The sequence below is a fragment of the Lontra canadensis genome, unplaced genomic scaffold (assembly GCF_010015895.1).
Source record: "Lontra canadensis isolate GAN:19392208 unplaced genomic scaffold, GSC_riverotter_1.0 scaffold106, whole genome shotgun sequence".
NCBI lineage: Eukaryota > Metazoa > Chordata > Mammalia > Carnivora > Mustelidae > Lontra > Lontra canadensis.
The window spans coordinates 3,898,222-3,915,468 of NW_022631100.1; the positions used below are offsets into that span (position 1 = coordinate 3,898,222).

Consider the following 17,247-nt stretch of genomic DNA (forward strand, 5'->3'; position numbering starts at 1 on the left):
CTGGTCATTTGGCCATTCGAAGGAAGGAAATGGGGTCCTTGATGGAAGGAGCATGGGAAATTAAGTCCCTATTAGAGAGACAGGAAGCCTTCAGGAAATAATCACAAAGACATTTTACCGGTAACTTTCACCCCAGCAACTGCAGTGGAATGAGTTGCAGGGACAGAAACAGAATGGCAACTGAATGGGGACCCTGGAATAAGGAAATGAAATACAAAACTCATTTGCTGTGGAAGGCTCTTCTTAGCTTGATCTATACCAGTATTTCTAACTTTTTCTTCTTTGACTTCTGTTAACTCTTATAAACAAAACATGAAAGCCAGTGGTTTCTAAAGCCAGTTTATTATCAGAATTTGTAGAATAGGGTGGAGGTGCTAAAATACATAATAGATATTCATGCCCATCCTGGAATAGGACCCAGGAAGTGAACTTTTAACAAACCGCTCTTTGTTATTCTTAACTGGTGCTCTCTGTTTTATTGCTTAGGAATCTTACTCCTGGAGGTTGAGACATTTACCTAAGCCAGTCAGTGGCAGAAATAGAACTGTGGTACAGATATTTTAACCCATTTCTGAAACTTTTTGGTTTATATTATTAATGAATTTCTACAGTGAATTTCTAGATTAATAGTATGCTTAATTTACTATGTTTAAATAGGAATGAATTTCACAGTGCTTCTAGAGTTTTTCCTTATAATTATAGAATGTTTGCAGCAACTACTTTTTTTGTTGCTACAGTGTCCTAAGCTAATTAGGTCTCTTTGCTTTGTGACAGCTCTCACTTTTAACTTGGGTTTTTTGTTTTGTCATTTAGTGGATCCCAGACCAAATTAACTGAACTAATTCTTCCATCTTTTCTTAAGTGAAGATATCTCCTCCTCACTAGGGGAGTTAGAATTGTGATTTCCAGGGCCCCTGGGTGGCTCAGTGGGTTAAGCCTCTGCCTTTGGCTCAGGTCATGATCTCGGGGTCCTGGGATGGAGCCCTGCATCGGACTCTCTGCTCAGCAGGGAGCCTGCTTCCCACTCTCTCTGCCTGCCTCTTGCCTAATTGTAATCTCTCTCTCTTTCTGTCAAATAAATAAATAAAATCTTTTTTTTTTTTAAAGGAATTGTGATTTCCAGTATAATTTTTCCTTTTTTTTTTTTTTTTTTTTTAAGATTTTACTTATTTATTTATCAGAGAGAAAGAGAGAGCCCACAAGCAGGGGGAGCAGCAGACAGGGGGAGAAGGAGGCTTCCCTCAGGGCCAAGGAGCGCAGTGTGGGACCTGATCCTGGGATCATGACCTGAGCTGATGGCAGGCGCTTAACTCACTGAGCCACTGAGGCATCCCTCCCAGTATAATTTCTTGATGTGTGGCCAGGATTTCCAGGAAGAGAACTTTCATTAATGAGGGATTTCATTATCTGCCTGCTTTAAGTGGATACCTTTCTCTTGGTCCTCTCCTAATAAAGGAACAAGCACTCCCATCCATTTTATAGCCTAACATAATTTTGAGGGAGCTGAATTACATTCTAAAGTAGTCAAATGACTAAATATGACTTCATGTACCTGAAGTCCTAGGTATTTTGTTCCATGATAGCTCATTGCTAATACAAGATGGTTTACTACATAAATAATAGCACTTCAGTGAAAATAGACTGGCGGGGCGCCTGGGTGGCTCAGTCAGTTGAACCTCAGACTCTTGATTTCCCCTGAGGTCATGATCTCAGGGTTGTGAGATGGGGCTACTCGATCAGTCAGGAGTCTTCTTGGGTCTCTCTCTCTGTCTCCCCTCCTCTGCCACTCCCCCCACTTGTGGGTGTGCAAAATGCATGCTTCTGTCTCTCTTTCTCTCTCACTAAATAAATAAATACAATCTTTATTAAAAAAAAAAAAGGAAAGAGTAGACTGGAAACTCATTTACTTATTGCTTTCTAAAAAAGCTTAATTGTCCAATTGTGATGACCCCTGGTCAGAGTTGTAGGTTTTACATATCCTTGATATGTGAATGGAAAAGTGAAAGTAGGAAAAGTATATTCTAAATTACTGTGATTGCTGTGCAAAAATGCCTGTGTAGACATATCATAAAGTTATAGAAAATAGGACTTTTTTCAATTTACAACTGTTTTTAGTATTCAAGGAAAATTAATTGCTCACCAGAATATTTTGTTACACTTAAAAATTTGTCATTTCTGTTTTAAAAATTGTTTTTGTTCAAGGATTAAATTTTTGGACTGCAGTTAAAAATTAGTACTATTTTTGAAAGCATGTATACTGTCACTTCTTGTAGGGAATGTGATTTCTGGTCAAGCAAGTAATATTTATTTATGTTAAAATTAGAGGACACGTTTGTAATTGATGAGCAGATACTGATTCTCAGTGGAATTATTTAAGGAAAAAATATTGATAGCCTGTTTTCCCAGACATTGCTTTTATGACCAGTTTCATAAAATTTATCTGCTAACTTGAAATTCTGTTGCCTAGCTTTCATTATATGCTGTTCTTTTCTCATCATTAATCTGCCAAATTTTATCCCTTTCAATTCTTACGATTTTCATAAAGCTTAACTCATTTCCTTGTATTTCCTATAGATTTCCAAATAGCCAATTTTATAGTTTCCTTTTAAAATAGAATACCAATTGTATACCAATGTATACACATATACATACAGACATAAATCCCTGTCGACATTGGTGTAATTTGTTACAAGGAACATATTTTCGACAACTTTCCAAGCGACTACTCTATTTTTTTTTCCTGATTATAGATGATCTGATGGGGGTATATAGACCAACCTGTAGTGCTTCCCAACTTTCATGCTTTTAGTCATCATTTTATCTGATTGCATCAGTGTGCATTCATTTATGTGATATTTCAAGTACTTACTAAAATTTTATGCAGAATTCACATAAAATACGATATATTCATTTACTACCATAGGGAAACATCAACTCTCTTTTCTTGGTAGACTGTTACCTATATGAATACACTTGAAAGGGGTATTCATTAGAGAATTGAATGTGGTCTAGTTTTCTTTTTTTAAATAATGTATGAGCAGCGTTACTAGATTCCGGAGAGATTATTTAACATCTTCATTTGTCTGACTGCAAGTTCTAAAAAGATGAAACTGAGCACAATATCAGTCTTATTTCTTAAAAATATATTAGTCATTTTTACTATTATCATCATTTTCAGCTAGATTCCATAAGTTTTAATTAATTGAACACACAATTATAACATAATTCGTATTATTTTTAATGACACTTAGTTTTGATGTTTGACTTTAAAAACTTTGCCAAGGTGACCTTTAGAAACATTTTAAATATTATGAAATATCCATAAGAGGACTTCCAAGTTAAAGAATTTTACGATGTGCTTGTTAGAGGCATTGTACAGTGATTCCCACCCTTGGCTGTCTTATGACCGCCTGGCCCCACCCAGACCAATTAAATGAGACTTGAGGTGTTATCAAAACTTCCTAGGGGATTCTAATGTGCACTTGGCTTGCAAACTGTAGGTAATGCTCAGTTCTCAGCCTGGATCCATATTGGAGACTCCTGGGAAGTTCTTAAAGATACAAGCGGCCAGCCTGTACCCCCAAGGAATTTTTGTTTATTTGATCTGAGGTGGAACTCCTGCTTCATTGTGTTATCAAAGCACCCCAGGCAATTCCAGTAAATAACCAGAGATGTGAACTACTCAGCTCAGGGTAGAAGAACTGGATTAGAATCAGGTAACTTGTCATTCCAGTCCTAACGCTGTGAATTCGGAAAAATCACCTAGCATATTTGAGGGTTTTTTTTGTAAAATGGAGGTATTAATATCAACCTCTATACCTGACAGATATTGTCACAGTTGAATTACACAGTGCACTCAGAAGTTCTTTGCAATAAAGTGCTATAAAATGGTTGCAGTTAAGATTTACCATGTATGGTTACTGTGAGGTGCTATGTCTAGTTTGGTGCTAAGTCCCATGTAGCTCTTGGCAGAAAGAGGCTACACGTATCTCCGAGACAGAAAGAAACCAGGGCTTCTTGGCCATCTTCAGCATATGTCATCCCAATTCTTCAAGTACACCACATTTTTTATTCAGACCAGGCTGCTAGTGGCTGAAAGTGGCAGGGGCCAGAGGTGGAAAAAAAAGAAAAAAATCCCATCTGGTGATTAACCAAAAACTTGTGAGTTTCTAAAACTAATAACATCATTCTCATACCTTCAAAGAGACATGGCAGGCAACTGTGCAGCTGTTCCCCTGATTTAACTTTTTAAACTCTTTCAGGGGCTCCTGGGTGGCTCAGTCAGGTTAGCATCTAACTGTTGATTTCAGTTCATGTCATGATCTCAGGGTTGTGTGATCGAGCCCCACGTCAGGCTCTGTGCTGAGTGTCGAACCTGCTTGAGATTCTCTCCCTCTCCCTTTGCCCCACGCCCCCTCCCTCTAAAAAACAAAACAAAACAAAAAAACGCAACTCTCTAACAGTGCTTTCCTGTATTACTTCTGCCCCTGTTGTCCCTAGTGTTTAAGCTTCACTAACATTTACCCATGTACTGCGTGAGGACAGAAGAAGGAGAGAGAGCCACCAAAAATGAATACACTCAGTAATGGCTCCCCACGTGACACAAACCTCAGGACACAACCCTTGGATCCAGAGCATTCCCAGGGGTGGTGGTCTAGCTCCTGCCTTTCACTGGACTCATCACCAAGCAAATTACATACAGTATGTTGAGCCTTTTAAATCCTCTCAACTGTGTATTTGACTGCAAGTTCTTGAGTTGTTTTTGGGTTTTCTCCCCCATGATTCGGCTTTGAGAGTGCTTAAAATATCAGCTTCTGCTTATCTCCAAAGACAGTGATAAACATGTGATTGGTTTTCTTTTACTGAGCATATCATGCTGATGCATTATACCCCCATTTTCAGATTTGGAAAGAAGTAGTGAAGCTTCTGGGGGAGAAGAAGTTGATAACATGTTTGAATTTTAATGTTGCTGTTCAGGAGCTCACGTTTCATATTTAAGAAAGAATGGAACATAATTTGTTTATCTCTCCAAATAACCTGAAAATGAGGCTTAACAACAACAACAAAAAGTATGCAGCTTCTATCAAGAAATTATAGGGAAAAACTAGTTTGAGGAACATTTCATGATTTTTTAAAAGATTTATTTATGGGAGAGAGAGAGAGACAGAATGGAGAGAAAGGACAGAGGGAGAAGGAGAGAGAGAATCTCAAGCAAGACTCCTCACTGAGCACAGAGCCTGATGCAGGGCTGTATCCCAGGACCATGACATCATGTCCTGAGCTGAAATCAAGATTTAGATGCTTAAATGACCGAGCCATGCAGATGCCCCATCATTTCATGATTTTTCATTCTCATTAAAGCTGTTTCATTGATCCCAACAATCCTATTCATTTCACCTATTCATTCAGCTAATATAATATAATATTCATTCAGCTAATATTGAGTACCTAATCTGTTAAAGGCAGTGTCCTGAGTGATGGAAATACACCAGTAACGGGCAGGGTTCTGCCATCATATAACTTGACAGGGACACAGAGAACGGTGAATGAGTAGTTACATAGCAGTGGATGAGTCTGTAATATGGACAGCCCAGGGTGTTTTTTTAAAGAGCCCAGATAAGGGCACCTGGGTGGCTTAGTGGGTTAAGCCTCTGCCTGCAGCTCAGGTCATGATCCCAGGGTCCTGGGATTGAGCCCCACATCAGGCTCTCTGCTCAGCAGGGAGCTTGCTTCCTCCTATCTCTCTGCCTGCTTCTGATCTCTGTCTGTCAAGTAAATAAATTAAAAAAAAAAAATCTAATAAATAAATAAATAAATAAATAAATACAATCTTTTAAAAAGTTAAAAAAAATAATAATAAAGAGCCCAGATAAGGGATACCTAACACAGTCATGAAACGCCAAGAAAACCTCAGAGGAATTAGCATCTAAACTCAGACCTAGAGAAAGAGAGAAATATCTAAGCAAAGAGAAAGGAATGTTCCAAGCAGAGAAAACATGTAATAAGGTCTAGAGACTCAGGGCATGGTCTAATATAGGGGAGTTCCTTGAGAAGAACCTACTTTTCATCTCCCCACAGCTCTGAGATCACTAAGAAGAGGGGGGTTTGTGGGAATTGGGCACTACGCACAAAATCCCTGGCTTTAGCATTGCAAAGGGAAAACCTTAATTGTCGTCACCTTGTTTTAGTTCATCAGTTGTAATTAGGTCAAGTTCCAAAGAAGACTTTACACACAAACATTTTGATTTCCTGTTGCATTTTTCTGCAGGTGTATAATCATGGGGCGCCCCAGCAAAGTAACTTGACCCATTGTAACCGAATACTGCTCTATTCTTTAACCTTTGCATGTGACTTGCCTCCCCAGTTGTATTGATTTTTTTTAACAATATATTTCTTTAAAATTTTCAGAACACCTCCATGCATGTTGAATACATAGTTGGTGTTCTATAAATATTTGTTGAATTTAGATTAAGTTGTTTGGGGACATTTAAAGATTATTTTTAGTATTTTTTAAAGATATTTATTTATTTGTCAGAGAGCTCAAGCAGGCAGAGTGGCAGAGAGAGAAGCAGGCTCCCCTCTGAGCAAGGAGCCCAATGTGGGACTCAATCCCAGGACCCTGGGATCATGAACTGAGCCAAAGGCAGCCGCTTAACTGACTGAGCCACCCAGGTGTCCCCATTTTTAGTATTTTTTATAAAGAGTATAACAGTACCTGGATAGCTTATGACTCAGGTCATGATCCCAAGGTCCTGGGATGGAACCCCACATCAGGTTCCCAGCTTGGCAGGGAACCTGCTTCTCCCTCTCCCTCTAACCCTGCTCATTCTCTCTCTCTCAAATAAATAAATAAATATTTTTTTAAAAATAAATGAAAATTTAGGAAGAGTATAGATATAAAACTCTTAATAACAAGACTCCCATACCTTCTGGCTTCTGGGTAAATTGAGTCAATGGAAACTCTAGCAGGAGATTGGAGGAAGGGAAGGATAGAGATCAGCTGGTCGTTAGGAATTGGTAGAAGTCTTTGTCTTTAAGAAGGGCATCAAGAACATCCCCACAGCTTGGGACGGTTGACTGACAACTGTGGCTGGAGGACAGTATAATCCAAGGCTCATCATGACATTAGGGGATTGAGAGTAGGAGGGTAATCGCCAGTGTTCATCAACAATAAGGCACCTTCATGGGAACAATAAAGTGCTTTCCAGGTCACACCTCTCCTTTGTTAGCCAAGGGTAATGTGTTATCTATTTATATCTTTATCTCCAATCTTAGTTTGGTAGTCCCTTTGTAGAGAAGTGACTTCTCCATCATTGTAAACATACAAGTGATTGTATATACTGTGTAGTTTGCAGAATGCCTGGCAGCACGCGATTTAAAAATATTTGTCAAAACCTGGAATTTAACTTATTTCTCTTATTTTTTCTCTTTTGTTTCTCAAAGGTTTATTTAATTCAGATTTCATGAACCACTAAGTTTTTTCCCAGGGTGACTCCTAATTAAGGAATCAGACTTTGTTGATAGACCTTTATTTAGTACTTCACTTACAGAAACAAATGTAAGTCAAGCAAAAATTAAAAAAAAACAAAATCACCTACAACTTGATAGATGCATTCATAAATTATGTCTTTCCCTTCACTTTATTGAACTCCTACTCATGAAAAAACTAACAAAAGTGTCTATAATAAAAATGGAAAACCTATAATAAAATTAGGGAAAGGGAAGGTTGGAACCGTACAAGTTTTGTTATAGTTTATACATATTAGTAAATGGGTAGTAGACATAAGGGAGGACTTAGCCGTAGGGGTTTTAAAATATTAGGACTTGAATTTATATGCAAGGCTGTTGTGAAGGTCTCTGAAATCTTTTTAAAGCTTCTGCTTGGTTTTCAATGCCACAATCCTGACCTCTAGTGGGCATCCCGAAACAAAAACCCGAACCTAAAATACATCATTTTGCTGGGTACTCCATCAAACTCCATTATTTAGTCAGCCTAAGAGATGGAATTTTTGAGGAGCTTACAATATGAGAATGAGAATAAAGTAAGATAACTTTTGGCTAACGTGTTACACTATTCTTGCAACTAGAACTCAATGTTTTAGAGCAGCCAGTATTTCTTTATATTTGCATAGTAATTATCTGTCGGTATCTTCTTCCCATAGAAAATTGCATTATTTTTCAGACCACAGAAGTAAGAAATTTATTTTGCCCAAAGAAGAGCCCAAAGGGGTTCTGTTCTGATTACCTGATGGTACCAGGTGTAATGAACCTGAGTGGCTTTAAAACAGTGGTTTTGGGGCTCCTGGGTAGTTCGGTGGTTAAGCCTCTGCCTTTGGCTCAGGTCATGATCTCAGGGTCCTAGGACTGAGCCCCCGCATCAGGCTTTCTGCTCAGCAGGGAGCCTGCTCCCTCCCCCCACCCTGCCTGCCTCTCTGCCTACTTGTGATCTCTGTCTGTCAAGTGAATAAATAAAATCTTTAAAAAACAAAACAAAACAGAAGGAAAACTGATTTGGGAGTTAGATGTATTATATAGCCTTCTGTTACGATGCCCTGATGCAACATTGTTTATGTGTTATTTGTGCCAAGAATACATAGTCTAAATTTAATCATAGAGAAACATCAGACAAATCAAATTGAGGGACATTCTACAAAATAACTGTCCTGTACTCCTCCAAAGTATCTAGTTCATCAAAGACAAAGACTGTCATCGGCTATCTATTGTAGATAAAAGAAGACTCAGGAGATAAGACAACGTAATGTAATATATGATCCAGGATTGAATCCTGGACCAGAAAAGGACATTAGTGGGACATTTGACCACATCTGAGTACTATTTTCTTGGTTTTAATACTTGTGCTGTGGTTATGTAGGTTGTTAACATTTGACGAAGCCAAGTTAAAGGTATGCAGAATTTCTTGGCACTGCTTTGGCAGATATTTTTTCTAAATCTGAAATTATTTCAAAACAAAAGGTTTTGAAAAGTAATTTTCAAATTAATTTCAAAAGCCATTAATTTTATTCACAATTTCCTAAGTCGGGAATTTCAGAAGGATTCAGCTGTGTGGTTTATCTCTGATCCACATGGTAGCAACTGGGGCACCTAAGGATGGAGATTCACTTCCAAGATGACTTCTTCATTCACATATCTGGCCCCTGGGTGATCCCAGGCCTGTTTCTTATGGATGGCATCTTGTCCTGTGGGGCATTTCCTTTCTGTTTGGCTTCTTACAGCATGGGGTCTAAGTACAACTGTACTTACATGGAGGCTGGCCTTCCAGAGGGAGCACCCCAGGAGGTGGGGCATGGAAGCTTGTACTCTTAAGGTTTGGGCCCAGAATATGGGCATGGCTTCACTTCTACCATATTCTATTGATCAAAGCAGTAGCATAGTCTGCCCTGATCCAGGAAGTGAGGACAAAGACCCTACCTCTCAATGGGACAAATCTCAAAGAATGATGATCATGCGCCATTCATCACAGACGGCCAACCAAAGTCTTGTTGTAGTAGAGATAGAATTAGTGAAAAAGCTATGGAGTTGCTGTTGTTTATTGTTTTGGGTTTTTTTTTTCCCCTGACAGACGTAAGTTCTAGACCTGGGTTTACAATTTACTAAGAGAGGAATATCTCTGGACCTCAGTTTCCTCATCTCTAAAATGGTGGCAGTGACACCTACGCCATGGAATTATTGAGAGAATTAAGTGAAAAATATATATAAAGGGGCACATGGGTGCCTCAGTTAAGCATCTGACTCTTTTTTTCCCCCATTTTTTTAAACTTTATTTTACTTATTTGTTCTTATTCATTTAATTATTTATTTGAGAGCAAGGGAGAGCATGAGTGGGAAGAGGGGCAGAGGGAGAGGAAGAGAGAGAATCGATAAGCATATGCCAGGACCCCGGGACCATGACCTGAGCTGAAATCAAGAGCCAGCCACTCAACCCACTGGTCGGCCCAGGTTCCCCAAGTGTCGGACTTTTGATTTTGGCTCAGGTCACGATCTCAGGGTTGCGAGATCAAGCCCTGCCTCAGCCTCTGCACTGGGCATAGAGCCTGCTTGAGATTCCCTCTCTCCCTCTCCCTCTGCCCCTCCTCTGTCTTTCTCTCTCCAAAAAAAAAAAAAAAAAAAAAAAAAAAATACTGTGAGGGGCGCCTGGGTGGCTTAGTGGGTTAAAGCCTCTGCCTTTGGCTCAGGTGATGGTCTCAGGGTCCTGGGATGGAGCCCTGCATCGGGCTCTCTGCTCAGCAGGGAGCCGGCTTCCTCCTCTGTCTCTGCCTGCCTCTCTGCCTACTTGTGATCTCTCTCTTTCTCTGTGTCAAATAAATAAATAAAATCTTAAAAAAAAAAGACTGTGATAAGCAGATATGATAAGCAATAAATATGCAAACCTAATAATATATGCTAGCATTTACTGTGTACTTAGCAAGTGCTCAGTTCCTTTGATAGGGTTTTTATATGCTATTTCATTTAGTCCTTGCTCCTTCCTGGGATGGTAGGCGCCATGTTGTTTGGTTCAGAAGGCGCAGCACACATTTCCTCTGGCTTTAGCCATTGCTTGTCTGGTGGGCCTGCTGCATTTACCTTAGCCACTTTTGGTTTGATCATTTCTCGCTGCCTTGTTGTTAGGATTTCCATTTCCACATACTATTTATTTCCCTTTTGTTTTGATCCCGAAGGACCCAGGCGCTGACGCGCACTTGGCACTGTTTGGCACTCCGTTTCAGCACTCGCCCTTGGCGCTGTCAGCGAAGTTTCTGACAGCTTCTCACACAATCTGTCAGCCCCCTCTGAGCCCACAATTGCCTGCTCATCAGAGCCAAATGTTCCGTGTCTTTGTTTCAGTGAGTGCTCTGCTCTCAGCCTTTCTTCATGCAGCATTGTGGGTGCTCCATTGTTGGCCGACCCAGGAACACAACGATCTGCACTTTGGAGAGATTATTTAATTTGGGGCAATTACTTGTAGGTGTTCTTCAAAGTGAAGATTTTGCCAGGCTGTGATTGAATTTTGAAACGGCAGCTTCCCAATCAGTTAAGGAGCCACTTCTTCATGCACACAAGACCGATCTCTGTGTGTTGTCACTGGAGGAAGGTGGTGACCCTTTTTGCCAGGGCCCACTGAGTCTTTATGGCCTCACATCCTGCAAGCAGTCAGCTGCGTCTGGAAAGTGTTTTGGATACGGGGCAAATAATAAGATTTGGTTTTGGTAGAAGTCACATATTTGTTAATCTTCCTTACCCTCTGCACTCAAAATTTACTTTAAATGGAAGGAATCACTTTAATCCTTTAGGAATTAGAGGGCCCATTAAATAACCCCAACTAAGGGATTTATTCATTCATTCACTTCTTCACTGGGCTATCTTCTCTAACTTGGCAGTTAAGAGAACGACTTCTAGAACTGCACTGCTTTGTTTAAAATCCACTTCGTAGCTCTGTGACCTTGGGAAATTTACTTTGACTACGTCTTAGTGTGGATGGAAATTAAAATAGAATTTAGGGTCGTGGGATTAAATAAGGGCCTGTTTTCACTGTGATTAATTCAGCTCTTGGCACATAGAAAATTTTCAGTGGACGTTGGCTCTTATTTATTATCTTGCACTTGGAGTTTGACCTTGTACCATAAATAATAAGGAGCCGTAACAATATATTTACTTGTTATTTTGATCCTTAATAGTTCTCCAAATGTTTTACTCTTTGAGTCCTATTAGGAACGCTTGTTTACCCCTCAGTACCCAACAAATTGCTGCTGATTACATATTCCTGAAAAGGGGAGGCATCTTGAGATGGATGACATCTTTTTCTTTTTAAAATATATTTCATCAGGGCGCCTGGGTGGCTCAGTTTGGTAAGCAACTGCCTTTGGCTCAGATCATGATCCCGAAGCTCCGGGGTCGAGTCCCACATCAGGCTCCCAGCTCCATGGGGAGTCTGCTTCTCCCTTCTCGTGCTCGCTCTCTCTCTCAAATAAATAAATAAAACCTTTAAATAGATACATAGATAGATATAGATATATACATATGCAAACAGTTGGCACAGTTGATTAAGTGTCTGATCCTTGGTCTCAGCTCAGGTGATGGGCTCGAGCCCTGCTCAAGCTCCACACATGTGGGGGTTTGCTTAAAACTCTCTCCTTCCTGCTCTGTGCCTACCGCCTCCCCCCCACCTCACTTGCTCTCTCTCGCAAATAAATCAATCTTTAAAAAAATTTCAGTATTTCAATTCAGTTAGTCACCAGTTGGATCCTGTAAGAGTGGATGGACAATAAAGTAACAATAGAGGATTTAGTTCATGGTAGCTTGAAAAAGTGAAGGGTTGTTCCCTAATAATTCACTTCATTGTTGGCTAAGAGTCTGAGGACCAAAGCTGGCATTGACATTGTCATCTTAAAATCTGCCTGTGTGTGGTGCTGCTTTTAAACTGACCGAATGTTGGCCTGTGGAAGGTTTCCATAATCCAGTGATACCTCTAAACATATTCCTGAATGAGAATAAGCCTTATTTAAAAGAAAATATCCAACTAAATTTCCCTTCGTTAGTCTCCTCTTAAGAAATCAGGATACATTTTCTTTTTCTTTTTTTTTTTTTTTTAAGATTTTATTTATTCATTTGAGAGACAGACAGACAGCACAGGCAGGGGAGTGGCAGAGGCAAAGGGAGAAGCAGATTCTCCACCGAGCAGAGAGCCCGACACCGTGCTCAATCCCAGGACCTGGAGACCAGGACCCAAGCCAAAGGCAGACGCCCAACCATCGGAGCCACCAAGGCGCCCCCAGGATACATATTTCTAGTGAAATAAAGAATTTGGTAGAATAGCACGTGTTTCCTGATTTCCAACAACGTAGTGGTCTGAAGTATCTTCTTTGTGTGGTCTGACCACACTTTCCTATGTGAAGTCTTGTCTTTATTTTTATGGATAATGTCCAGAGCTTCGATAAGCAGATGAGGTCATACCTTATTACTCTGAAATGGTTTAAAGAGGTTACATGTATAAATTATTTCTGGTAACTGAAAGGTACCTCTTTAGCTTCCCAAACTAAAAATCATCTTTTTATTTAAAACACATGCTGTGCGGGACGCCTGGGTGGCTCAGTTGGTTAAGCAGCTGCCTTCGGCTCAGGTCATGATCCCAGCGTCCTGGGATCGAGTCCCACATCGGGCTCCTTGCTCTGCAGGGAGCCTGCTTCTCCCTCTGCCTCTGCCTGCCATTCTGTCTGCCTGTGCTCGCTCTCTCTCTCTCTCTCATAAATAAATAAAATCTTAAAAAAAAAAAAAAAAAACACATGCTGTGCTTCCTTCTTAAGCACGGTATTTTGAACATTATTGCTGCTGGATTGTTTTTATGAACCAATGTAAACTGTGGAAGGATTATTGGCTCCACTAAATGGGCCCAGACAACTATATGTTTTGTAGTTTTTAGAAAAGTGTTATCTTCTATTTCTGTCAGATATAATAGTTTAGTTCTGACAGCTATCTCTATAGGCTGTTTGTTTCTAATCCCATCTACCAGACACTTTGTCTTTTACTTTGCTACTTTTGATATCTTTATAAACTATAAAACCATATCACCAAAGTAATTTGACTTGCATATGAAATTAAAATTTGAATAAATTTTTGTGGTGTTAGAGCATTTTGATTATTCACAGGTCTTTTTTTCTTAATTTCTAAGTTCTTGGTGTTTTCCATAGGTTCAATAATTGTTTGACTTTGAGATAATTGAAGAAAATGGTTTCTTACTATGATTTGATGATGACTCTATAAACTGGTCTAGTTGGGTCCACAGGGAAAGGAATAAATGTCATAAACTTTGGGATAGCTAAGTATAGTTTAATCATTTGGTCCTCAAATAAGCACTTACTATGTATATTATACCAGTACTGAATGGTGAAAATTCCCTTAAACTAGACATTAAAGGTTTGGGGAATCCTAGCCGTCTACTAAATGCACATTTTTGACCTTAGGCACATTCTGAAAAATGGGAATCACAATAGATGTTGTTAGAGAATTAGTGAGATTTCACTATTCCTCTGAAAGCAAAGAGGTTGAGAATATAGCACAGCTGGTTGAACATGGAAGGAATTTGGGAGGGAGAAGTGGGGTGGCAGACGGATTTAGGAGAAAGAACCAGAGCATAGTAAGGATTAGCGAACTGAAGACTAGAGGGGCTTACATTTTTGATCAGTGACTAGAAAAACAAGATCCAGAGATATTGTGGACTTAGTCCTAATGGCAGGTTGATAAGCGTTCGGGTTATAACAATTCACCACTGCCAGGCAGCTATGACGTGGGGTGGGGTATGTCGGGCAGGCCTGCAGGCTTAGACTGAAGGTTTGGGCAGCAGTGGGCAGCAGCTAGTAGATGAGGAAGCCAAATATGGGGGGCACCGGGCTGGCTCAGTCAGTGGAACTTGCCACTCTTGATCTCAGGGTTATAGGCTCAAGCCCCACATTGGGTGTAGAGATTACTTAAAATCTTAAAAAGAAAAAAAAATTTTTCCTTAATATTAACCCAAGTTTTTTGATCTACAATAGTCTTCCTTTTTCTAGTTGTTAAATTGTGATCAAAACTAGTCCAGACTCATTGCATGGTGTGGTAATGATCTGTGTTGATTTGGTTTTGTCTCTTGGCCTTGTTATACTTCCTGCCGCTTTTGGTTTCTTAAAGAATTAACTGAATAAACCCCAAACTTCCAATGAAATATTTTGTATTTCTCATTCATCCCTTCTTCCATTAAATCACATTTTAGGTAGGTGACTGTGAAAGATCAGCAGATCATAACAAGAATTCACTCTGAGTACCTAGTCTTAATCCTCACTTCTGATTTTGGAGACAGGAAAAAATGGTTTGTTACAAGTTCTCTGCGTAATACACCTGGCACAAGCTCCGTATCCAAAAGGCAGACAGACTGTATTTGTGACTGAGATGAAGAGGGCACATGTAGAGACTGTGGTGTCAACTCATACTTGAAAGATCTTTCTTCTCATGTATGATGATTATCATGGCAAGGAAAGAGCATATTTCATGGCAACTTTGTTTCATTGTGTCATCTTGAGCATTTAAGATTTCCTATATTTTGAATTTAACATCTCAACAGCTCTTCAGTGTCCCTGGGCTGAACTCAGAGCTCAAAATTCAGTTCCAGGATATCTTCTTAACAAGCTGTTTAATTTGTGTATTCCTAAAGAGATACTTGGTTTTCCAAGAGAAAAAAAAGTCAAAGAAAGTCTAACACATAGCCCCTAATTACACCTCTAGTTGTACAAATACTACATGAAAGCAAACACTAAAATAATAAGAACAGTAATGGAAATCCAGTGTGATGCTTACAACTCCCCGCACACAATCTGTCCCAGTTATCAGCAACACTGTTTCATTTCGTTTTGTTTTGTCTATTGCTGGCCATTTAACCACGATGTACATACTGGGGCTTGGGGATTTCGATAAATAATGTTAGACTTCTGCATCACTGCCACCTCGATCAAAAAATTTAACTTTCACAAACTGTAGACCCATGAAGATAATCCAGAAATTGAAGGGAAAATAATTTATTGAATAATTTATTGAAGGATTGAGGGAAAGTAATTTATTGTAGAAACAACAATTTTATGTGAACATTAAGTAGCACCAAAAATTTGCAGTAAGCCTCTCAGAGAAGGAAAGTACCTTTCAAAAAAAAAAAAAATCTCATGGTTTATTATTGTATGTGAAGATGAAAGCAAGTAGGGATTTTAGTAAAGATGGATGGGAAAATACTGACTAAAATAATGATAGATGTAGCAATATTAATTTGGACTCTTTTTCTGTTTCAGGGTTTGAATATAATCTTTAATGTAGCCTTGGCTCTCCTAAAGGTAAGTCTGGTTTTTTTTTGTTTTTTTTTTTTTGTTTTTTTGTTTTTTTGGTAAGTCTGTTTTGATCTTGAAATTGGGCAAAATTCAAATTAGCCTTTGACTGGGTCTAGATTCTTGAATCCCAAAAAAAGACTTCCCTGAGGAGCTCTGATTCTCCTCCCATCCTTTGTTGTTTGTTGTTTATTTAGAGTTTGTTTCTTTACTTTTCTTATAATCTATTTAATTTTGCTATCCCAGCACTCCTTTCAGTAACACGTAAGGTTGTTTTCATTCATACGAGTTGGATGATGTAAGAAAAAAAGTTAAAAGCTGTTTTCTGTCAGAACGATGCCAGCCTTTTTCTTAAAATACTTCTTACCACAATAACATCCCTGGAGGTACCTAAACATAGAATTGAATTATTAGAAAGCTTTTATAGTATACCGACTAAAAAAGAAACTGCTACATTTCAATTTGCACTTCAACAGCTAGAGATTTACAAGACACTTTAGAATTCAATTATAATTACCTTGTTGAATTTTATATCAACGTATCAATGGAGCTTTAACAGTGTGGTAACAGCAAGACATTTGCTGCAAAATTGGTGAAAGTAATCCAGTCAGTTTTTGTCTTTCAGTCAGAGGTGACATTGTTACTTAAGGCGATAATTGCCTTATTTATTTAAAACAAAATGCAGGCCCACCTCTTCCCAGTAAAACATAGTTGTTAAAATTGCAGACTCTGGACCCAGACAGCTTTGTTTCTAATTTCAGCTCTGGTTTGTGACCTTCTTGGGTAAATTACTCTAAAGGTTCATACTCTGAGTTTTGAGGTAATAATAGAAACTAATTTATGGGATTGTTTAAGAATTCAGTACGATGATACATAAAAAATAGTTAACATAGTGTTTAGAAAATTATTGCCTAATAAATGTTAGCTATCATTATTGTGACTACTCTTGTATTCACAAGGTAACTCACTTTCTAGATTCCCCATCATTCTTCCAAATTTCCCAAAAGATAATGACTGGAGGTCTTTAGAGGGCTGCTTGGTATTTTAGGAGAGCCTCTGTACTTAAATACCTTGATCCAGAACCAAGACATGATGTATATGGGTCCAATGTACATCAAGAAGTGGGGTGTACTCCTCACCTCTTACTCTGTTAAACATTTGTTTTTTGTGAAGTTCATAAAGTGTACTTTTAATTGTTCATTAAATCGTTGGGAGTTTAGATGTGAACAATTCTTATACCAAAGTTATTTTGGAAGTTAGGAAGATATTTTTAAAAATTTCAGTAAAATAATAAAAACATATGTGCATGTATGTTTTAGTGAAGTCCTGGATCTCTACCTCTAATTTGTTGTTGTTGTTGTTGTTGGGACGAATTAAAACTTTCTAAGATGCTTTTCGGTATAGGGCTGGA

At 38.9% G+C, this 17,247-nt stretch overlaps 1 protein-coding gene across 3 annotated transcripts in view; it reads left to right on the top strand.

Annotated features, from left to right (window-relative positions):
* Positions 1–17,247, top strand: part of RABGAP1L (RAB GTPase activating protein 1 like) — a 736,622-nt gene that overhangs the window by 508,399 nt on the left and 210,976 nt on the right. For all 3 annotated transcript variants that reach the window (XM_032838758.1, XM_032838756.1, XM_032838757.1), the window contains exon 18: positions 15,804–15,845. In XM_032838758.1, the coding sequence (XP_032694649.1) occupies positions 15,804–15,845 (42 nt within the window). The remainder of the gene's footprint in view (positions 1–15,803; positions 15,846–17,247) is intronic.